This window comes from Myotis myotis, unplaced genomic scaffold (assembly GCF_014108235.1).
Source record: "Myotis myotis isolate mMyoMyo1 unplaced genomic scaffold, mMyoMyo1.p scaffold_m19_p_47, whole genome shotgun sequence".
Taxonomy (NCBI): Eukaryota; Metazoa; Chordata; class Mammalia; order Chiroptera; family Vespertilionidae; genus Myotis; species Myotis myotis.
Genome location: NW_023416354.1, coordinates 925,077 through 948,801, shown reverse-complemented (window position 1 = coordinate 948,801; position 23,725 = coordinate 925,077). Strand labels below are relative to the sequence as shown.

Below are 23,725 nucleotides of genomic sequence, written 5' to 3'. Positions count from 1 at the left end.
CCAGCCCCAGCGGAAGGCCCTCGGGGGGTGGCAGCATAGCTCCTCTCCTCCCGTGAGACAGGGCGTCCAGCTGGCACACACAGGGCCCTGAGGTAGGGGCAGAGTTGGGCTCTATGTGTGGCACACGGCTGTCCCACCTCCAGGGCCTGTGCAGGTGCGCATGGAAGCAGCCCACAGGGCGGGGGTGGCAGCCACCACAGAACACAACAGCCGGGAGAGGCACCCGAAGGGCTGCACCTGCTCCCCACGCAGCACCTCAGCCCACAGACCCCCGCACCCTCTCCAGGGCAGCGGCTGTGTGAGCCATGAGCTCAGCACCTGGGCTCCCAGGCTGCTCCACCGCGGCGGGCAGGCGGCTCAGGGGAGTGTGTGCTGGGCGGCAGGGGCTGCAGAAGAAGGCTGTCTGGCCAGGGAGAAGGGATGGAAGGAAGGCAGTGGGAGCAAGTGTCAAGGAGGAGAGAGCCCCCAGACCCCCAGGACTGGCACGGACCGCCTGGAGGAGGCCAGAGGAGCAGGCTGGTGCCAACGCTATCTGTCCTGTGCGCTGAGGCCTTCCCAGTGCAAATGGCTGAAGCCCCTGCTGCACCTATGTGCGAGCTCCTGCAGCCTGATGCTCCTGCAGCTTGACGCGCCCAGCCAGGCCTGTGCTGGGACTTCTCGGGGCCAGGCCCGAACACCGGGGTGCCCTGGTTATCATCAACCACCCCTGCCCATGCACCGCCCTGGAGAGGCAGCACGGGGTAGAAGCTACAGGTGCAGACCAACCCTGGGCAAATTCCTGCCCCTCTGAGTCCCAGGCTCCTCGCCTGTAACGTGGGAGCCATCAGGGTGAGTGTCCGAAGTGGTTATGAGTTAAACGGTGCCTGGCCCGGGACCCCCACGCAGGGGTCTGGGTGGGGTTGTTCTTGTTTGACAGCAGCTGCCTGGTCCTGGCCAGAGCGTGAAAGCTTTCAAAATCCTCGGCTGGCCGGCCAGTCCCAGCCTCAGGGCAGCACCGGGTGCCTGGCCTGCACTCTCTCTCCCGCAAGCCTGGCGTGGCACCTGGTCACGAAGTCCACAAGAGGGACTGGGGACCCCAAAGAGCTGGGCACACCCCAGGGTAGAGTCAGCCCTGCTCCCCGCCGAGTAGAGGGAGATCTCCTTTCCGAAAGGTCTGACATGATTCAGACTAAACACACACACTTGTGACCTTTTCAACCCAAAGGCTTTTGAAGTAGCCATTCGTCCAGAAGAAAAACAGGGCACCCATGCCGTGGACAGGGCTTTCCCGCCTGGGGCCGGGGTGGGGTCACACCACCAACGACAAGTGTGTCAGGGCCATGCGCACCTGTGAGCTCTCTCATCTGACCCTCACCACCCAGGCGTGGCCGTGGCAGCACTGGCACCCACAGGAGGAGCCACGGAGGCCCAGAGGGTGAGTGACTCGCCCACCCAGGCCCCAGGGCAGCAGGTGGAAGCAGGAAGACGGAACCCAGGCTAGGCCTGGGCCACTCCAGAGCCCGCTTCCTTGGCGCTGCCCAACTGCCAATGGACATCAAAGCAGCCCTGGCCGGTGTGGCCCAGTGGATAGCATCGGCCGGCTGACTGAAGGGTCCCGGGTGCGATTCCGGTCAAGGGCACCTACCTCGGCGGCAGGTTCCCCGGCCCTGGTCAGGGTGTGTGCAGGCGGCAACCAGTGGATGTCTCTCTTTCACATCGCTGTTTCTCTCTCTCTCTCCTCCATTCCACTCTCTCTCTGAAAATCAATGGGAAAGTATCCTTGGCTGAAGATTAACAACAAAAAGAAAAGGTCACCACAGCAGCTCCAATCCCCGAGTGAGGTCTCCATACCTCTTTCCTCTGTGGCCCCTGGAAGGTCTTTGCCAGTTGGTCCTGGTTGGGAACTGGGAACAGGCGGCCTCTTTTCAGCACAGGGTTTCCGGGCGCCCTCCAGCGAGCTGGGGGGCTCGTTAAAGAACTCCTGTGTGGAGCTGGAGTCCGAGAGTGCCACGGCCGTGCTGTCCTGGCTGCGCTCTGAGGGGAGAGGGAGGGAGGGAGGGCGGCAGAATGAACCAACCACCGCCCACACGGAGGGGCCTCCCCAGGCGAGCCGCCCTGCCGGAGGCCTGGTGACTGCCCTGCGGACGCGGCCTGAACACAGCGCTCTGCCACTGCCGAGCCGCCTGCCCTAGAGCAAAAGGCGCCCCCTCCATGGTCCCCTCCTGGGAGTGCCCCCAGCAATGCGTTCTGGCGAATGTTGAACAACTAATGGGGGGCGGGAAAAGCCCTCGTTTGTAGCACTTATTGATTCTGTGGTGTAAGAATCGGGGCTGATTTCCAGCTTCCAGTGTGATGCTGCTGAGCATGGGGGACGGGGGAGATGAGAGCAGGACACTGTGAGGCAGTGTCACCACATCGATATCATGGGCATAAACCACTGAAGGGGTAAGGACTCGGCAAACACCGTTCACCAGCTGCTCAAGGCCAAGCGTGGTCCAGCGCCAGAGCACAGGTTCCTGGAGTCGCAGGGACAGGGAGGTTGGCACCCGCTTGCTGGCTCCTCTCCTCAGCCTGCACAGGTGCTCCTGAGAGACAGCAGGCCAGGGCTGGGGTGTGTGTGTGGGGGGTGTGGGCGGGGGCTTGGTGAAAGCTTCCTGGGGTGCAGGCCCGGAGGAGAGGCGTGGCCGCTGCCTGGAGGCATGAGCCCTGGCTGGGCCTTTCTCCTTAAGGAACAAGCCGGGAGCCAATAGGGCACCGGGCAAACCGGGGTGCCTCGGGGACAGGGGACCCACTGCCGCTGGAGGAGAGGAAAGGAAACCAGCCCTGAGAGAGGCCCTCCCGCCACCGGGGGAGGGGGAACCGAGTCACCGAGAGACCCGCCCCCAGACACGGGGACACAGCCTGCCTACGTCTGCGGCTGGACCAAGACAGCAGAGCCCACCTGCCCTCCTCCTGGCTCCGAGCACGAATAACAGCAGAAGCATGGGCTGCAGAAAGAGGGCAGGGTCACGGAGGAGAAGGCGGGAATGGAACACTAAGACAGGCCCACAAACCGGCTCCACGTTAAGCATAAAATCACATCAGAGGAACAGGAAGCTGGGGCAAAAGACTTGCAACAAAATGCGAGGCCGTCTCCACAGTCCCCAGCCGGCCTCCGGGAGAGCCGCTGCTCTGCTGCTGACGGGGGGCCTCCCGCTTCAGTCCCTCACACGTGAGACTGTGAATGTCAGTGCCCTTCCCCGGGCTGTCTGAGGGTCAATAGGTTAATCCAGGAAAAGTGCGTAAAACAGGGCTGATCACAGAAAATGCTCACGAAAGGCCAGCCCAATCACCGCATCGCTGCTTCCAAGAACCTGAACCTATTTTCTCTACGGTCTCTCACTTGACGTCACAGGGCTGCATCCTGAATGGGCAGAGGCTCGCTCCTGCCCCTGGAGCCGAGGCTGAGCAGCACGCCGATGGGTGGTGACCGCTCTTCCACGCTGACAGGACAGGACCCCCAAAGCGGGCCTGTGCACAGAGAACACGGAGGAGAGGCCTGTGCAGCCAGCCGGCAGCTCTGCCCTCTTCACCCACATCCACCACCTCTCAGCCTGTGCCATGGCCACTGCCTAGTGACTGGGTCATCAGGGGCAGCAGAACGGACGGAGCCTATGAAGCGAGGCCAGGTGTGTGTGAGGCCCGAGTGGCCATGCGGAAGCTGTGTCCCACTCATAGGGTCAGGGGTCTGGCTGGGCCCTCTGCCTCGCTCTCAGGAAGGCCAGACCCCCAAAGCTCCACAAGCACTGACTGGGGGTTCCAGGAAGTCCCACACCAGGCCCCAGTGCGAGGGGTCACTTCTCCCAGAGGGGCAGGTGCCGCCCATTCTGCGGGGGGAAGGGTGGGCCAGGAACAGAGACCGTGGTTCCAGAGGCCACGCACGGGCCTGCAGAGCTCGGGACCCAGCAGTTCCAAACCTGCACTCCAATCCCAGATCTGCCCCTCGGGCTGCTCCAGGCTCCACTCGACACTTTTTAACATGTTTGTCTCTGCTCTCCCTGTCTGTCCCTGACACGCACGGGATCCCACAGGCCTGGCCTCGTGCCTGGCACGTAACAGGAGTGACGGCCGCGAAGCGGAAGGCGCCCTCGGGAAGTCGGGCCGGGACAGGCGCTCTAGCAGCATCGCACCAGGTGAAGGCACTGCGCCGAGCAGCAGGCCGCGTGGCGAGCATCCAGGCAGCAGGCCTGGCTGGACGGAGCGCGTGAACGCGGCCTGCTGCCAGGCGAGCTCAGGCCGCACAGCTGCTGGGCTTTGGGCCGGAAAGGACGGCTAATTTGGTGGAATCCAGTGCGATCATTACGAAATCCAGGGACTGGCTTAAGCAAACGGATATTTACGCCCAGTGTGCGAAGGCCTCTCGCTGCTGCTTGGTGAGTGAACCTCGCAAGCACCGGAACGCGCGGCAAAGGCAGAGCCGCCCCGAGGTGTGGGCGACGAAGGGCCCTGCTCCCTGGGACAAGTCCACCCACAGCAACAACAGCCACCGCAGAAGAGCAGACCTGAGGAAGCGGGGCCTGGCAGGGACCGGGGCTAGACTGTGCTTCCCTGGAGCCTGACACGGTGTGAGAACCCACACGGCTGACCCTCTGCAAGGGCGGAGCACAGCAGCCGCGCTGGTCCTGGGAGGCCCTGAGGAGCTTCAGGACAGGCCCTTGTCCTGGGGTGACCAGGGCACCTATGAAGCCCTGAGGAGGTCTGGTGCTCAGAAGGGAAGGGAGAGGGCTGTGCTCCCTGCGGGCTGCTGGGTCAGATCTGGAGGTGGGACTGTGCACTCGAAGCCCCGGCTGGAGCGGCACCCCCTCCTCCCCAGGCCTGCGAAGCAAGGGGGGCGGGGCCGTGCTTGTCCAGGTGCTGCCGGGGGATTGCACACCCAGGAACAGAACAAGTGCATTGCTGCGAACAGCCACCACCAGGACTCAGGGCCAGGCTTCTCTCTAGCCCTCCTGGGTCTTGTGCGCCTAAAAGGGCTGGCACAGGCTCTTTGCAATGACCCTGGTTGGCCCTGGCCGCTTCGCTCAGTGGTTGCTTGGACACACCCTGCCCAAAGCTCGGTGCCTCTGGTGCCTCTCGGTGCCACGCACCGAAGGGGCGGACTCAATTCCCAACCTAGAGCACAGACCTGGGTTGCAGGTTCGATTCCTGCCCCACACGTGGGAAAGGCAACCAATCGCTATGTCTCTCTCACATCGATGTTTCTCGCCGTCTCTCCTCCTCTCTCCTTTCCAATTCCTCTAAAAAGAAACAAAACAAGCAATAGAAAAAATCTCCTCAGGTGATGATTAAAAAAACAAAAGAAATAAGATTTAAAATATTAAATGTTCCTAATTTTAAATACTAAGAAGCAACCCAGGGTTTCACACCAAGAAGCAAGTCAGAGCAAAAGAATACCACGTTTCATTTCTTTTACATCAATAGAGTGGAAGAATGAAGCTCTTTTCAAAGTCACTCTACAGACCGGGGCACCTCACCGTGCCCTCCTCCCCTGTAAACGGGACCTTCCCTGGCACAGCAAACCCACGGCCTCGGTGAGACCAGAGGGAGGGCTGAGGGGGATGGCGGTGAGGGCCACCCTGCCAGCAGCCACGCTGGCCAGATGCGACAGGGAAGGCTCACAGGGCTGGGAAGCCGGTCTCGGAGACCAGGTCCAGCCTCAGACGCTGGAGCCAGAGGAGCTGGCGGGCAGCTGGCATCAGGGAGGAGGCAGCAGAGACCAGAGGGCACCCTGGACTGGGGTTGCTCCTGCCCGAGGCGGCTGCAGGGGCAGGAGAGGGGAGGATGCCACTGGTCCCTCCCCGCACCCCACTCCCACGAGGCCCCTCTGTCTCAGTCAACTCACAGGCCAGGGTACCCAGGGAATGAGCCTGATTAGGCCTGGCCGGCATTGGGGAGGCTCCTCTGGGTGAGGAAGCAAAGAGCCCTGGACACACACCCCACCCAAAGCTCGGTGCCTCTGGGCAAGGACCCCCGAGCCACACTCCACCTGCCTCCAGCACCACCTGCACAGCCCTCCTTGATGAAGGCGCATGGGGAGCCAGGATGCGTATGGAGGGCGGGCTGTTCTGACCTGGGGACACTCAGCTGCCAGCAACTGGCCGAGCTTCCCGGCCTGGCTCTAGCCCCACCTCCTCCACAAAGCAGTCCCTGAGTGTCACAGTCCTCATCGGGGACTTGTATTTAGGCCAAAGTTCTGAAGGCGCTGACATATGGCGTTGTGTACCCGCGCACTCATGGCCTGGGGTGCTTCCTCCGCACCCGAGGCCCAGGCACAAGCCGGGCGCAGCGGAACGTGCCCAGGGCGCTGGCCTGTGCTGAGAACCAGGTGGGTCTGCTGATGCTCTGCAGGCAAAGGATGCCAAGCCTGGTGGAAGCACCCTCTCCTCTCCTGCCTGCCTGGTGGAGACAGGCGGGGGGGGGGGGGGGGGGGCGGAGAAGGGTGGAGGGCAAGGGCCCGCAGAAGCAGCTGCTGTTCTGTCCCAGCCACTACCTGCAGGTTCTGCAGAGGGTCCCAGGCCCAGCTTCCCCTGGCCCCTGGGCCTGAGACAGAGCAGGAGGTGGATGGATACTGCTTCTGTGTCGGAGAGCCAAGCGGCCCACAGCGGGGAAGCACGCCCTGAAGGAGACCCCAGGGACTGCCCGCAGCCCGGGCTCCGGTTTCCTGCAGCGCTGCCTGCAGGCCAAGGAGGAAGGAGACTGCCCCAGTGAGCAGGCGACAGGCTGCCCTGCTTTTCTTCCGAGAGCTCTTTTGAAGTCTGCCCACACAAAGCCTGTTCACACCAATTCAGACTGTGCGAGAGCATAAATACTTCCTCCCCTCGCTGCCAACCACGGGGGCATTTCACTTCCATCCTTTGGGCCGGTCCAGCCCCTCTGCTGCGTCCTCGAGGGATGTGCATCGCCAACTGGCTGCTGCTGACGCGCCTGCTCCTAAGCCCTGGCCCCTTCGCTTCAGAGCACGACCCGCAGGGCCAAGCGCAGAGCAGTGAGAGCTGGCGACGGGGAAGGAACCTGGCGTGGTGACAGGAAGGCTGCCAACCCACCTGACAGAGAGATGCCATGACCACGTCACTCCCTCCGTCCTACGGGAAAGAAGCCCCGTGGCCCAGCTGTTTGCCACGCTCTCTCCTCTCCTGCCCACCCTGGTCACTCGGAATTCAAAGGTCATAGGACTCCCCAACCTCCATGTCTCTGCTCCCACTGCCATCACCCAAAATGACCCAAAGCCTCTCTGCAGGCCTGCTCCCGCCAGCAAGTCCTCAAATCCACCCAACCCCAGAGCCAGCTCAGGCGCGACCCCTGCTCCATGGCACCGCCTGTAGACACACAGGCGCAACCAGGCAGCCGGGGCCCGGGGGCCCCATCTTGGCTTTCCCTATGGCACCCTCTTCCGTCCTAGCACACAGCAGGCACTTGCTCATCTCCATGACCAGCTGTGGCCTCAACAGGCTTTTTATTTTGGCTAATCCTCACCTAAGGATTTATTTATTTAGTATTATTATTACTATTTTTAGAGAGAGTGGAAGGGGGGGGAGACACACACACATCGATTTGAGAGAGACACGTCGATTGGTTGCCTCCCACCTGTGCCCCGACTGGGGCGGGGTTCAAACCTGCAACCCAGGTACATTCCCTTGACCAGGAATCGAACCTGCAACCCTTCGGTGCACAGGCGGACACTCTGCTGCCGGGGAACAGCGGCCAGGCACCCAAAGAGGTTTTATAAAAGGGGGGCATGAAGGAGAACAAACGAGGTGACTGGCTCTGCCCTCCAACAGGCTCCCTCCCTGCCCCCAGGCCAGGCCCCACTCCATGGGGGACACGCAAGACAAACTGAGCTGCACTCGGAGTCTCTCCCGCTTTGAGGAGATCTGTCCATGGACACAGCTTCCCCACCATCAGCCGACTCCCTGCCCGGGGAAGGGCACTGTGAGCAGGGACCAGGCCAGGCCTGCCCTCCAGCACTGCCTGCCATCGGAGCTTCTCCCTGTAGCACCTTGGCTACTGCGCACACTTGTCCTTTTACACCTGTCCTTACAAAGGTGACCTGGGATCTGAGAGTCTGTTGCCCTTGTTGTTTCTTTAAAGCAAGAAAGAGCGAAGCAATGGGAATACAGACTGAGACACCTGCCGGGCAGCAGGCGGGCAGGCACGGCGGCACTGCCTCCGCCCAGCGCTGGGCAGATGGGACAGGGCAGAAGCCAAGCACATCAAACACACTCTCCAGCTCAGACCAGCAGCTGTGCAGGTGCTCGGGTCACAGGCAGCAGGGAGCCGGACTCGGGCGGAGCATGCGGTCTGCGCTGTCCCCTGAAGTGAGCCGTGACAGTGCAGACAAACGACAAAGCCTGGGGACAGTGTGGCCGGGTGAGGGGCAGCACGGGCAATGCTGGCGGAGGAGGGTGGGCGAGCAGCGGGAGCGAGCACACAGGACACGACACAGACGGTGAAGCATGGCAGGTGAGGATGAATGTCGCGTGGGGGCGGCACAGGCACCGGGACGCTCCTGGCAGGGCCACCTTGCCCGCACATGACCGCCAGAGGAATGCCATATAGTGCAGCTGACTGCATGGGAGCCACGCTAGGCAGCCCTATAACTTGGGGCTCAGGGCAGCCTCTGTTCATGCTGTAAATGGGGCCGGATGGGCATCCTGAAACCATGGACAGCAGCCACCCCCCCCCCCCCCCGACCCCTGCCTGGTCCCTCCTGCCCACCTGCGTAGGAAACAGCAGCATGCCCGAGATCCTGGCTCAGCTCTGCCTCCTCAGAAAGCCTCCCACCCCACCGAGAGGCCAGGCCAGTCTGGGAATTTCAGTTGCACCCAACCATGCGCTGTGCAATCACTGGCTCCCCGGCTCCCCCCCTAAGAGCCCGCTGCAGGCTTTCTGGCACACGGGCTGAGGCAGAGCAAAGTGGGCCATGGGATCTCAATGGCTCCCTATCCTGACAGCAATCACTGTTTCACACCCATTGAAAATGCACTTGTATGGCTCCCTCTGCAAACTTCCACAACAAACACCCCTTAGACTGGCAGCCAGGACGTGTCACAACAGCTCTGGGCCCCAGCATCTTGCTCGCCCACAGCTCTGTGCATGTGTGCGCCCATGTGGGATGGCTGGGTGGCAGTGCCAGGTGGCACCACAGCCCCTGTCTGAGGCAGTCCTTCCTCCTCGCTGCTCCCCGGGATGCCCGCACCAGGGGAGGCAGCCCCCGCTCTGTGGACGGACAGCCAAGCACAATCCCGCTCCCTGAGTTTGGCTCGCGCCTGAGGGCTGAGGGTGCAGCCAGGCCGTGGGCCAGGGGAGCAGCAGCCCTCGCTCCGGAAAAGCAGCAAGTGCTGCCGCGCACAGGGGCGCCTGATGAAATGAAGCCCTGAGCAGGCTTGGCTTCCAGCGCCTTCTCGGGGTTCTCATGAGAGAGAGCTTGGAGGTGAACAGGAGGGAGCAGGCCCTTGCTGTGGGAATGTCTCAGACGGCAGCCTGGGGGGCAGGCGGCCGGTATTCCCACCTCTCCTCACCCCTCTGGGCGGTCGGGGCCCAATAGCCAGAGCGACCGGAGGGAGGCGACAGCCGCCCAGCACACACTGGGAGCCGCAGCCTCTCTCTCCACACACTTGGGCCAACCTGAGCCCAGGAGGGGACACCTGCACATGTCCCCTCGTCCCCCTTCGCCAGCCCTCCTCTACCCCTGCTCTCCACCCGCGCCCTGCACGGTGCTGGGGAAGGCAGAGCGAGGCCCACCCCCAGCCCCTGGGAGATGAGTGGCGGGGGATGCTGGTGTCGATCAGCAGGTCACCACCTCCTCGAGGCTCTGCGTCAAAGGCCCCTACTGCTAAGTCCGCCACTGGCTCATTCCGGCGAACACCGTCCCCAGCTCATGACCAGACATGTGAGGGCATGAAGTCGAGCTGCGAGGGCGCATGCGAGCCTCCAAATGTTAGTAAGGAATGTGGTTCAACAGTCGCCACCTGCCCCATCCCACATGGGTGGCCTTGTGCAGTCCCAGCTGACACCCCCTAAGCTGTCTAGATTCCCAGGGGTGCCGACGGTCATCGCCTGCCCATGACCGCCAGAAGGGCATGCCATAATAGTGCAGCCGACTGCATGGGAGACACGCTAGGCCGCCCGCAGACCGACCGCAAGCCCCCCGTCTTCCAACTGCCCTTCCAGGCCCCCAATTTGCAGGGGGGAGAATGCAGGCTCCAAGAGGCAGGCACGGAGCTTCAGCCCGCCTCACCCACCCCGGCTCCCAGTGGGCGAGCTGGCAGGTGGCGACCCTGAGCACGTCTTGGAAGCACAGAATCACCGTGAGTCCATGAGGTTAATGAACAGCCACAACATTGCCCGTGTCACCCCAGACCCAGCACCCCCCTCACCGAAACAAAGCGACTCATCGCCCAAAGCTCCCGCCCCCGGCTGGCGTGCCGCCCTGGGCTGGCAGTAGGGAGAACAGGGACTGTACCGTCCGGCGTCGCCTGCTGGTGGGGTTTTTTACATTTGATGTAATCGTGGTCAATCGGAGTGGCTGTGTAAGGTGGGGATGTCAGACCTGGGCCAGAGGAGGAGGGAAGGGAGGCTCCGGGGCCCGGCAGTGTCCCAGCTGAAGAGCGGGAGTCCTCATCCACCAGGCAGGCCTTCTCCCTGTGGGGCAGAGGGGGTGCAGGTCAGCCGCTCACATGGCACCAAAGGATGCGTGCCAGGCTGGACAATGCCCCTCCCAGCTGTTGAGTCCCCAAGCTGCCCTTCCCGGGGCCCAGCTCCCAGCCCTCCCCCGCACCCCTCTGGCTGGTGTCCCAGGCCCCGAAGGAGTGGCCCACAGGTACCCACTCAGGCCCAGCCCCCAATATGGCTGGGCTCCACAGGCGGCTCAGGGCTCTGGCCTCGGAGACTGGGGGACCGGAAGAAGCCCACCTCAGAAATGCCCGCCACACCAAGTCAGTCCTTCTGTGCGATGCCCGAGGCCGAGAGGCTAACCCCCCACCAGGCACCGAGAAGAACGCCTGCTCTCGTGCCAGGGACATCGCTGCCACCTGGCGAGCAGAGCTGGAAACACCTGGCCTGTCGCCATAGCCACGGAAACAAGGACATCCATGCTGCGGGAGGGACAGAGCCTCCGGCCACTGCAGCCACTAGAAAGACTTCATGTGATTTCACTAGAAAGAATGAGGAATGTGGGGCACTATCTCTGTGGATGGGTCCCAGGCCCACCGTCAGGGAAAAAGAAAACTCGAGAAAAACACCTTCAGTCTTCGTCTTCGAAATCCTGTCATTGTATTTGTACATGTAAGTGTGCAAATGCACAGAAAACAACTTGAGAAACTAAACAGTGACCAGCGATTAACTCTGAGGAGGAGAGGGGGGTTGTCTATATGTTTATAAACTGCCAGAATTTTCTGTAACTAGAACATATTCATGTGTCATTTGTATAACTTTTAAATTTTTTGAAAAAGAAGTATGAGAAACAAAAGATCAGACCACTAAGTTGGGAGCCCTTCGTGACTGACAACACATCTCCCTAGCTTTGGGGCATCCCGCGTCCCCCGGCGTGACCTGCCGTGTGTGCCCGTGTGTGCCCCTATCAACCCGTCCTCGAGGCCAGGGCTGGTACCAGCCCCTGGGGGACTCAGCGGGGCCCTGCCCAGTGCCTGGCCGGGCAGAGGTCCAGACGTGGGGCGAGCTGAGCCAAAGCTCCCGCATCTAGACCTCCAGAGATACATCTCAGTCAAGGGGAGGCCGGGGGACTGTGCCAGGCCCAACGCGGGGGCTACACCAGGGCCGCAGCACCCTCGACCCTCTGACGCCGCAGAGCCTATGCCTCCCACACCCTCCCTGCTTCGTGGAACAACAGGTGGGAGAGGCCCTGGGAGAGGCCCCAGGAGCAAGAGGCAGCAGCATGAGAACTGCTCCCCCAGGGTTCTGCACAGGCGGAACTGCGCCCCGCGGGAAGGGGATGGGGGGACCAGGCATGGCCACAGGGTGAGGGGACACAGCCCCTTCTTCTCAAGTTCAACAGCAATGCCTCAGCCCGGCCTCAGGAATCTCCAGGTGAGGTCCAGAGGCTCCAAGAACTCTGGTCTCCTCAGCAGCCCTCTGGGCCCCCTTGCCATGAATGAACCCTCCCGGGACACGGGACAAGCGGCTGGAGGACTGTGCCACTCACTTTTCTGAAGCTTTGGGCGTGTTCTTCTCCTCGCCCCTGGCAAAGGGCCCTTCTGCTGCCTCCTTCATGAAGTTGACGAGGACCTCGGCACCAACCCCAAACTCGGGCTTCCCCAGGAGCTTCAGGATGGAGGCGTGGAGGCGGAAGTACACCTGGGGGATACACTCAGGGGTGAGCACCCTCCCAGGGGCTCAGGGTCCTCCCACGGGCCGGTCAGCCACACGGGAAAGGGGACCCAGCGGCTAGAAGCCACTCAGCATGAAGCATTGTAAAAAGGGAAATTTTAAAATGAGACTTTTTGCTTGCTCACAAGATTATCAAATGTTAAAAAGAGGATACCAGCTAAGTTGATGAAAAACATGAAAGTGCAACCTTTTAGGGGGACGAGACATTGTTGCTCAAATGTTAATGACCCTTGGGGACAAGCTGACCCTGAGCCGTTCCTGCTTTAACTGGGCAGACGCACGTACACGCGGATTTCTGTCCATCGGCCGGTGCAGCGTAGGCCGTGTTGTTCAGAGGCCAGCCTGTGGCTGGGAGTCTGAGTCTGTGGAGGGCCAGCTGCATGGAGGTGAGATCTCCCACCGCAGAGGCAGCCGGCGCCCCGACCTCTCACTGCTCAAGGGTCAACTGTGCTCAGGTGTGTGCTCCCTGATGCGTGTCCACAGCTACGCCCTGACCGCACCGTCACGGAAGAAGTGGGAGAGAAGGCCAAACCCATGAAGAAAGGGCCAGGCAAACACATGGATGCCCAGCCGGACTGGAGGGCACAGGACAGGGAAGGGAGCCCTCAATTCCTTTACTACATCTTGTCCAGTGAGAAGGGCAAGTTGCTCAATGATAATGTATCTATGTTAACACCTTTCGTACCGCATAGAAGTCTCTAAGACATACGCCAGGGACCGCACTTTTCAGGGCAAACTGCACGTTATTTAAATCATCATAATGCACTTTAGGTGTCGTTTTTCAATAATTATAACATTTTTATTTACAAAAACAATTAAACAATTAAAGTTCCTAGTACTTTTTTAACGTATGGTGCTGCGTAAAACATTTTCCTCTATGAAGAGGGACCAAACAAAATTTACATAAGTATCTAGATTCGCTCCTTTTTCCACGGGCGTGAAAAACGAGAACAGTCGTGAGCGGTCCTTACAGACGGCGCGAAACACGAGAAAACTCCTGAGCGGTACGGAATGTGTTAATAAGGAGGAAACCTAGAGAGGTAAGGCACGCCACACTGGACTAGGTATGACAGGTGGGGAACTAGGCTCACGGGGGACTTTAACTTTTCGTTTTAAACACTTCTCAATTGTTTGATTCTTCTATATATTCTTTGGGCCAAGAATATGTGTTGCTGAAACCGGTTTGGCTCAGTGGATAGAGCGTCGGCCTGTGGACTGAAGGGTCCCAGGTTCGATTCCGGTCAAGGGCATGTACCTTGGTTGCGGGCACATCCCCAGTGGGGAGTGTGCAGGAGGCAGCTGGTCGATGTTTCTCTCATCGATGTTTCTAACTCTCTATCTCTCTCCTTTCCTCTCTGTAAAAACTCAATAAAATATATTGGGGGAAAAAAAGAATATGTGTTAGTTTTATTTTTTAAAATCCTCACCCAAGGGTATGTTTTTCATTGATTTGGGGGGGGGGGGGGCGGGCAGAGAAAGAAAACCAAGCAGGATTGAAGCCGAAAACTGGGCATGGGCCCTGACTGGGAATCAAACCTTCTGTGCCCACCAACTGAGCCACACGGCCATGGCATGGGCTGTCATTTTATAATCAGAAAAGATACGAAAAGGCATAAGCAAGTGGCTTCTGCCCCAAACTCCGGGAAGCTGGGCACGTGCACGCTGGGCGTGGGGGGAGGGGGAGACCAGGCTCTGGGCCTTAGGGGGAGGGTCCCGGGTCAGGCCGAGCGATCTGGATCCACACCCGTGTCCTCAGTCTCCTCCCTACAGAAGGCACGGGTCACGGCCACCAATCACCTCCCAGGACTGTGTGAGCCTCAGGAAGAGCACCATGTGAAATGGTCTGGAAAACTCCGCAACGCCAAGCAGCAAACAAGTGCTCTCTGCTCTTGGGGGGCTGTGGGGGACCCCAAACCTGAGGTTAAGAGCACCGGCTGCTCCCCGGCTCAGTCCTGCCGCGGGAGGCTGTCTCCTCTGCACCCGGAGCGCAGGCGCCTGCTCCCTGACACCCGCCAGCCGCAGGGGCGGGTGCTGCCTGCGCTAGTGCCATCGGCCAGGTCCTCGGGACCTGCGTGCGCTAATGAGGAGGAACGAGTCTCTTCCAGGAGAACAAATCGCTCACTCTCCCAGCAAGGACGGCGCGCACCCCTTAGAAAGAGTGAGGAAAGGCTGCTTTTGTTTAATTGCATGCAAAGCTGCTAAACACAGAGGTTTCCATTGGGTAGCAGGGAGTCACTGGGACCGCATGCCCCATGCCCAGGGAGAGAGAGACTGGCCCGCCCAGGGCTGGCAGAGCGTCACCTCCAGGGCCTCCATGGCCAGCTCAGGCGGGTTGTGGTAGTGGATCTTCTTGGGGTACCGGGCGGCCTCCTCGTGCAGGTAGTGGCCGGCCTGCCGGTAGTGCAGCAGGTAGACGGTGGGCGGCTGCTGCTGCTTCTCGGCCACCTTGCCCAGCATGTAGTGGATGAGCCACTCCTCCTCGTCCCCGTCCCCCTCGCAGCGCGCCGCCGACAGGAAGCAGTGCCTGGCGGTCTCCAGCATGCTGTCCCGCCGGCCCTCCATCTGCAACGAGACCGGCACGACCAGCTCAGGCCTGTCCTGTGGGAGCGCCGCTGCCTTGTTCGCACATGGGTAACCCTCTCACAGGCCCGAGACAGACACAGGAGTGCGAGCGCCACTTCCCAGCGGGGACACTGCGGAGGCCTGCGACTCCTCAGAACCCCATCTCAGGCCAGGCTACAGCGCTGGACGGACACCCAGGACACCTCATGCCAACGCCATGTCCTTCCTCCCGCCTCCCCTGCAGCATCATATCGAACAGTTTGTGCGTTCCGGAAGTCCTATGACACCTTCTAAAGGTCCCAACCACCACCTCTGTGGTGCAGCGAGGCCGTGCCTGGGAGGGGGCGGCAGCAGGGGCTGGGGCGGCGTGGCTGCCGCCATCACTGCAGGAGACCCGAGGAGGCCAGGACACCAGAGCTGATGTTCCGAGAAGAGTCCCGGCAGGCAGGGAGGCCTGTTCCCCCTCACCAGGGTGGGCCGCAGAGCGGGGGAAGACGCGCACCAGCTCCCAGCTCCATGGCACTGAGAATGTCTAGCCCCGGGGTCCCACAGGGCTGCCCACCCTCGCTCCACCCGCTTCCCGGGACTTGGGGCGCTTCTAAGAAGGCCCCACCCCTGCTCCACTGACGGGAGCCTGTGCGTCGGAGCAGCGCCTCCGGGACCCTCCTCACCTGCTGCACAAGCTCCGAGGGCAGGTCGCCCCTCCACTGCTTCAGCTGGCGCGAGGCGAAGGCGTGCAGGGCGTAGGACATGGTGCCGTACTCGATCCACAGGGACAGGTTGGAGCTGTCGATCTCCAGGGCCCGCCGGAAGCAGCTGAGGACAGGCGTGGCGTGCTTCCAGATGGGCCAGTCGCTCTTCAGCTCATTGGAATTCAGCTTGTCCTGAATGCGACTGGCCCGGGCCAGGGCCATGCCTGCCCAGGAGTCAAACCTGTGGTCATGACAAAAGCACCCGTAAACACTCCGCTGTCTTTTGTTGTTGTTTGTTTTTTTTTTTTTTTAAATATATTTTTTATTGATTTTTTACAGAGAGGAAGGGAGAGAGATAGAGAGTTAGAAACATCGACAAGAGAGAAACATCGATCAGCTGCCTCCTGCACATCTCCTCCTGGGGATATGCCCGCAACCCAGGCACATGCCCCCGACCGGAATCGAACCTGGGACCCCTCAGTCCGCAGGCCGACGCTCTATCCACCGAGCCAAACCGGTTTCGGCTGTTTGTTTTTTTTTAAATATATTTTTATTGATTTCAGAGAAAGGGAGAGGGAGAGAAAGAGAGAAACATCAATGATGAAAGAGAATCATGGATTGGCTGCCTCCTGCACGCCCCACCCTGGGGATGGAGCCCACAACCCAGGCCTGTGCCCTGACCGGAGATTGAACCATGACCTCCTGGTTCGTAGGTCAATGGTCAATGCTCAACCACTGAGCCACACCGGCCGGGCGAGCCTGGAATGTTCTGAATGCTGCACAGAGAGGCCCTAACTCTAAAACTGGCGAACTGGCTTCCTGGACTATCTGACAGCCCAGGATGTGGCGCAGTGCGTTGCTGGCAGTGACGACAGTCATAGTGGTGACTGTAGGCGAGCCCATCGTGCGTCCAGCTCGTGCTTCCTTCCCACTGTGCTGGTGGCTTTTATTACACTGTAGTGACTGGCCTGCTGGCCCTGAGGTCCCTGCTAAGCTCATGAAGTCTGATTTGCTTGACTGAGTGGGCATATTTTCTCATGTGGCCAAACCTGGGAGGTAAACCTTGGGTCAAGGTCAAAACGAGGCTCCCTTATAGCTGCCCTGCGCCTGCAGGGCCCAGAGCAGCGTCTGCAGGGCCCAGAGCAGCGTCTGCAGGCGGCTCCTGGAAGTGACGGGGGCCAGCCCTGGTGGCCGCCCCGAACCGGGGGAGCCTCCTTTTCCCTTGTCAGGATCCACCGGCCACGGGGAGAAGGGCTGGGATCTGAGCAGAAGCCAGCTTTCCGGCCTCATATCCCTGTGGCAAAGGCTCGGACCCCCTTTGGCTCAGCCTGTGGTTTCCTCCAGCAGAAGCTGGGTGTCGGCGGTCTTGGCCGTTTTCCCCCGGTCGCTGTGGACCGGTTGGTAGAGCAGACCGACACGCAGGCTGGCTGAGCGCTCACCGTGCGCAACAGTGAGCAGTCGCCTCCTCTGCCTGCCGCCTCCGTGACTGAAAAGCAAGGGGTCACACCCGCCTTCTCGTGGCGAGGGGAGAGCCTGGCATGAAGGTCACGACGGCGCAACTGGGCCTCCCTCCAGCCTGTACTCCAGCTGCTCAGAGGGTGTCAGCTCATCAGGCCCAGCCCACCAAGAGCCGTGCCGGAGAAGCGGGGTGTCCTGGGGGCCCTGCCCAGGCCCAGGAGGGGCGTGGTGGCTCGTCCCTGGGCGTCCTTCAGTCCAGCCCTTCCTGGCACCCTCCAGGGAAGACGTGACCATCGCTGCTGCCAACAATGCACTGCGGCAGAGCGAGGAACGAGAACTCCTGCTTTAGTGTCGCTACTCCTCCCCTCCCCTCAGTGAGAAAACCCTGCATCACAGACACTGCAGGGGAAGAAGCAGAGTGCACACCAGCCAGCCTCCCAGACGGGGCTAGGAAAGCGGCAGCACGCAGCGCCCGGGACGGGGCCGGGCCACATCCCTCCCTGCAGGCAGAGCGGTGGGCACCTCCGCCTCCTCTGACCCCAGTGCCCACCCCAGCGGGCTTCCCAAGGGGCTTTCTCCCTTGTTTTTCTTTCTATGGAGAGCCTTTCCCAGAAACTGTGGTCTAAGCCACCTCGTCACTCCTCCCCTGGCCTCCCCCCTGGGCAGGGAGAGCTTGCTGAGCTGCAGGCACCCCAGCCGCCCACCAGCCTGGCCTCACACCCAGGTCACTGGCCACAGCCGCCAGCCACTCACCTGTCAGGGCAGATGCAGATGTCGTGCATGTAGAATTTGATAGCCTTGGACTGCTCTTTGTTCTTAAAATGGTAGTCAGCCAGCAGGTAGTAGAGTTCATTCACCACCGCAGGGGAGGGGTCAGCCCCTTCTGGGAGGCAAGGGACCTGGCAGGTGAGAGGGCAAGGGTCAGGGAGGCGGAGCCAGGGACTCCGCTGTAGCCAGTGACGCTTCACACCCAGGACCGTGCAGGTCAGCGCAGCTGAAGGACAAGGTGACGGGACGCGGCTCCTACCTCGGCCGAGGTGCCCTCGATGTACGCAGACACCCTGTCCAGGCCCAGGGCCGGCCGCTCCGTGCGGGGCGCTGTGGCGGCGATTCTCTTCAGGAGGTTAGCCAAGTCGGCAGAGACGGTGCTGGTCTTGTAGCTGTCAAACTCAGGAAGGGTCTTGGGCTTAAAATACTCAAACATAAAGAGGGCATCTTCCCATATGAGGTCCACCTTGAAAGAAGACAGAAGGCCGGTCGCAGTGCGGTCAGGGAAAGCACACAGGCAAGTTCTTCTAAATGCCCACGTCCTTCCCAACCCGTGTCTGACGAGCAGAGCAGTGACCCCGTAAGCCTGTTCTTTATAAAGAAAAGGTTGGAAACTCAGCCTGCACTTTGTGAGTCCGTGTGGCCAAGCCAGAGGGTGGGGACCGTGAGCCCTGACCCTCTGCTCACCTCAATCGCCCCATCAATCACTTGGCTGACAAATACTGACCAAGTGCTTGCTCTGGGCCAGGGTGGGACGACACACATAAGATCAGAGAATAATGGGCAGTACCGCTGAGGTACTCCCAAAAGTGCTCTGAAAACCAACACACAAAACATGAACAACCTCTAAGAAATCATTCATATCATCCAAATTGCTACAAGAAAGTCCCCTGCCGACCAGCGTGGCTCAGAGGTTGAGCGTGGACCTAGGAACCAGGAGGTCACATTTCCATTCCCAGACAGGGCACAGGCCCGGGCTGCGGGCTCGACCCCCAGTGTGGGGCGTGCAGAAGGCAGCCGATCCATGGTTCTCTCTCATCACTGATATTTCTCTCTCTCTCTCCCTCTCCCTTCCTCTCTGAAATAAAAATATGTTTTTTTAAAAAGGAAGAAAATCTATTAAATCGCCATGTTGCATTCTCGGATGATGAGTCAGCACTACGAAGCGCCCTCCTGCAAGGTCAGAGCCATCCGAGCGCCTCATCCTCCTGATGCAACCCAACCTGGGCCTCCGAGGCTGCATGTCAGGCGCTGAGCCCCCGCTTTCCCGAGTCCCCTCTCCCAGGGGGCGCCTCACCTGCGGGGCCGAGTGCTCCTCCAGGTACCTGGCCTTGCTCTTCTTGCTGGGGAAGCTGTACAGGCAGTAGAAGCACTGCTCCAAGGCCGTCTCCAGCTCCTCCTTGTAGGGGTGTGTGTCTTCAGAGGTGGATTCAGCAAGTTCCTTCTGGAGCACTCGGACCTACAGTGGGGGGGGGGAGGGGGGGGCGGGACGCCTGAGGAGGGGCCCACACCTCCGGGCACAGCAGGGCCCCGGTGACACCGCTCTGTCAACTGTTACCCGGAGGAGGAGGCCATGTCTACTCGGGCCCTTTTCTGGAAAGGGCCTGTCACCCTCCCGGGAGCCGCTCTGGGCCCAGCCCTCGCAGCGGCCTTCCTCTCAGCACACCCAGTCAGCTTCTATCAGCTGCTAGAGGAGACATTATACGCCCTCTGAGAAATTCTGATTTATTTAGCCATTCATTTATTCCTCAAATATTTACTGAGCACCTTCCTATGCTGGGCACAGTGCAACATAGTCCCTGCTTTTAAGAAGCTCAGATTCTGCCCGACCAGCATGACTCAGTGGTTGAGTGTCGGTTGACCTATGAACCAGGAGGTCACGGTTCGATTCCCAGTCAGGACATATGCCCGGTTGTGGGTTTGATCCCCAGGGAGGGGCATGCAGGAGGCAGCCGGTCAATGACTCTCTCTCATCATTGATATTATATCTCCCTCTCCCTTCCACTCTGAAATCAATAAAAATGCCCAACTACTAGCAAGCATACGTTCTTTTCAAACATCCATGAGATTTTGACCAAAACTAGACAAAAAGCAAATCTCAATAAATACCGCAGACTAGATATGATATAGACGACATCCTCTGAACATAACTCAATAAAATGAGAAATCAATTACATAAAGATAGCAAATACCAAATGTCAAAACTATGGTATGCAGCTAAAAATGTACTTGGGAAAAAATCATAACCTTCATGCATGTATTACAAGAGTGAACACTAAAATAATCACTCAACTCAATAAGTTATAAAAAACTTAGTAAATCCGAAAAAGAGAAGATAAAGAGCAAAAATCAAATAAAAATTTTTTTTTAGATCCTGGCAGCTAAAACTCATGCTCCACAAAAAACAGACACAGACTAAGAAAAACCAGGAGCACCCTCCCCTCCTCACCCCTCCTGCCTGCTCCTTCCTCAGCGCCACTCCCGCTGGCTTCGTCTGCGAGGGGCTGACTGATCCGGCCTGGCCCCTGCACCAGCATGAGGGGCTGCGTGGAGGCGCCCGTGTTAGTGTCCGCTCTCTAAGGGGAGAGAAGGCAGAAGGAGGGAGGCCCTGACTCCCGGGCAGAATTGGAGACTCAGCCTGGCACCATGTTTCCAAAACCGGAGCTGACCCAGGGCGGGCACCTAGAGGCTCTGGAAGCTCACAGGTGGGGCAGACATTCAGGCCTCGACAGCAGGACCCAGCTGAGACGCTACCAGCTCTGGGGTCCTGAGCCAGCCGGACAGGTCTCCTGGCCAAGTCCAGGTCCCCCGACAGGGGCTGTACACATACACGAGCTCTGTGCATATTCTCTGTCTCATTCACTCATATTTATGGTGCTGTGGGCTGGGTGCTGTGCTAGGTACTTGGATCCAGGAGTGAACCAAACAGAAACCCCCACCTTCAGGGAAGTTGCATTTGAATGGACAAGAGACACACAATACACATAACAAGCCAATTCCATGGCTCATTAGAGCCAGAGGAAAGCAAATGGCATGAAGGAGGGAGCGTCAGGACAGGAGGGAGGCGGCAGCTGGGGTGGGTATGCTCACTGAAGGGCATAACGCAGAGGATGGCAAACAGGCTTCCCAGACCATGGGGACTCTAGCAAGCTAATCAACCTGCCACTGTATTGCAAAAACCACGCTGGTTACTATTAATATGTCAATGTGGGTGTGGCTACGTCCCACTACACCACTTACTAACAGACATTACCGGGCTGGGCGCCCCTCCTGTGCTCTGTACCTTGTCTAAGTGCTGCTTGGCCTCTGATTCAACAGTGAGATTTGGGGACGGGGACGATGCTGCTTATCCCCAGTAAACCATCAACCACCGCTGGCGAGGGAGAGGACGTCTATTTTCGCTCACAAAATACGCATTTACTGACTGAATGAGTGCAATCGCTACTCGTTGAGCAACTACCACCTGGCACGGGAGTGGTGCTTGGCAAACAGGACTCAGCAGAAGGTGGTGAATGCAGTATTTGCTTCTAAAATCACTACTAAAGGCCTGGCCCTGTGCCCACACATAGACTCAGTAACAACTAGTGGATCTAAGTCTACCTACAGTTCAAGGCCAGGTCCAGAGCCCCCGAGCCTCAGGTGCCAGAACGCCACGTGCAGACTTTCTGAAAACTTTGAGTAGTCACATCTGTGCCACAAGCCCCAGCAGCACAGCAGGCCCCCGCAGGGGCGGCCACGCAAGCCCCGGCAGCACTTACGTAGAACCGCAGCAGCGCCCCGTCCGAATTGCAGCACCAGGACCTCCTGCCCAAGTACTCGTGGGCTGTGTTGAGCAGCATGAGGGAGGACGGGAGCATGGATGTCTCGGCCATCGCTGGGGAAAGACCAGAGCCACAGGGAGTGAGCGCGGGGGCACGGGAGGGAGCTGCAGGCAGTCCCTCCTGGGTGGGCTTTGCTTTCATTACCAAGGTAGCTATAGAGTCTCCTTTCTTTCCTTTTTCATCTTTTAAAACAAGTAGTGACTTGACTGGCTTTACTAAGCAATGCAAATCCTGCAGAGTGCACAGGAGAAACGCTTCACCCACAGAGCAGACATTTGGGGAGCATCACCAGGAGCATCTACCTGTGCGTACAGGAAGCCTTTCGAAAGGGAGGAGGAGTTCCTAACAGTTACAAATGCACCATTTCTGAAATGAAGAGTTCTGACACTTAGGTCTACCTGATTCTTACAGAAGGAAAAACCATCAAGTTCCAGTTAAGTGTCCACCACCGGAGCTACTACCAGGTCCTTCTCAGTATGTTTGAAGCTGTGGCCACGACCCATTAGCGGGCTCGTAACTAACGTTTTTAAAGAGGATTAGGGTTAGAAGAAACCGGAAATGAGGCTCATTTTTTTTGTCCCATAAAGACTAACTTTTTCAGTTTAAAAATCTAAAAGAATCTTTTTTTTTTTTTAAATATATTTTATTGATTTTTTACAGAGAGGAAGGGAGAGAGATAGAGAGCCAGAAACATTGATGAGAGAGAAACATCGATCAGCTGCCTCCTGCACATCTCCCACTGGGGATGTGCCCGCAACCCAGGCACATGCCCCTGACCGGAATCGAACCTGGGACCTCTCAGTCCGCAGGCCGACGCTCTATCCACTGAGCCAAACCGGTTTTGGCAAGAATCTTTATTCTTTTAAAATAAGTATATATATTTTATTGATTTCAGAGAGGAAAGGAGAGGGAGAGAGAGATAGAAATGTCAATGATGAGAATCATTGATTGGATGCCTCCTGCACACCCCCTATTAGGGATCGAGCCTGCAACCCCGGCATGTGCCCTGACCAGGAATCGAACCATGACTTCCCGGATCATAGGTCAATGCGCAACCACTGAGCCCCGCCGGCCGGGCTGGGCTCTCATTTATGACGACTACTCCGGACTCGGTGCCTCCATGTGTCTGCACTGAGTTGCCGTGGCAAGTGATGGCTTTTGCTCTCAGAACAGCCCCTGGGACAGGGACCATTGCTCCCAGCGGGGAGACAGGGAACAGAGCTGAGGGTTTACACGACGTGCCACCGCAGGAAGTGACAGCTGGGAGCTGGAACCACGCCGCCTCCAGCTGTCCACATGCCCCGGCCTCACTGGCCCACATCCAGGAGGCGTGGTCCAGTGCAAGTGGTTTAAGTGCAAGGGCTGGCACATGGCTGCCCAGCTCACAGGGCTCGTGTGGGCATCACAGAGGGTAGCAGGTCTGAGACCTCAGAGCAGTGATGGCACCTCCATAAGCCCTCGCCCCGCTGTCGGGTCCTCTGCGCCGCCCACCACTACAGCAGACACGCGGCACTCCACACGCCACGACCCGACCCCTCTGCAGTGAGCTGGCTCCCGAGGGCGCCTCTGCCTCCATCCAGGTGCCACAGAAATCCTGGGAGGGCTGCAGGGCCCTGGGCAGAGGCCAGAGGCAGGGCCACACGGGCCAAGGCCACCCCCAGACCCACTTCCCCCACCTTCATCCGCTGAGCTCTGGAGCTGCTGCTGCTGGCACAGGGAGCGGAAGGCGTCCTCTTCCTGCCAGATGATGCGATGCAGGATGATCCAGGGCAGCACCGAGGAGACGTGGGGCTCCTTGGGCTCCTCCTGCACAGCCATGCTGCAGTCAATGATCTGGGGGAGGGGGGGGGGGGGACAGCGATGTCACAGCAGGGCCAGCTCCCCGACCCAGGATGCGTCCTTGGGGCAGAAGGGGCTGTTTGGCTGAGGAAACACTGGCGCAGCGGCACCCCACCAGTCGTTAGACAGGGTCACAGAGCCCGGCGGCAGAGCCATGCCCGGCTCCAGAGGAGCCAGCTCTGACCAGCCTCTCGTGCCACGTGCAGCTTCTACTGTGTGCTGGGC

At 59.4% G+C, this 23,725-nt stretch overlaps 1 protein-coding gene across 1 annotated transcript in view; it reads right to left on the bottom strand.

Moving 5' to 3' along the window:
- Positions 1-23,725, bottom strand: part of CABIN1 (calcineurin binding protein 1) — an 80,311-nt gene that overhangs the window by 35,286 nt on the left and 21,300 nt on the right. Inside the window, exons 18-27 of the mRNA XM_036307368.1 lie at positions 23,338-23,494; positions 21,599-21,714; positions 19,138-19,299; positions 18,100-18,306; positions 17,826-17,971; positions 15,594-15,855; positions 14,662-14,922; positions 12,176-12,327; positions 10,478-10,656; positions 1,831-2,013 (exon numbers count right to left, since the gene is read on the bottom strand). Of these exons, the coding sequence (XP_036163261.1) occupies positions 1,831-2,013; positions 10,478-10,656; positions 12,176-12,327; positions 14,662-14,922; positions 15,594-15,855; positions 17,826-17,971; positions 18,100-18,306; positions 19,138-19,299; positions 21,599-21,714; positions 23,338-23,494 (1,825 nt within the window). The remainder of the gene's footprint in view (positions 1-1,830; positions 2,014-10,477; positions 10,657-12,175; positions 12,328-14,661; positions 14,923-15,593; positions 15,856-17,825; positions 17,972-18,099; positions 18,307-19,137; positions 19,300-21,598; positions 21,715-23,337; positions 23,495-23,725) is intronic.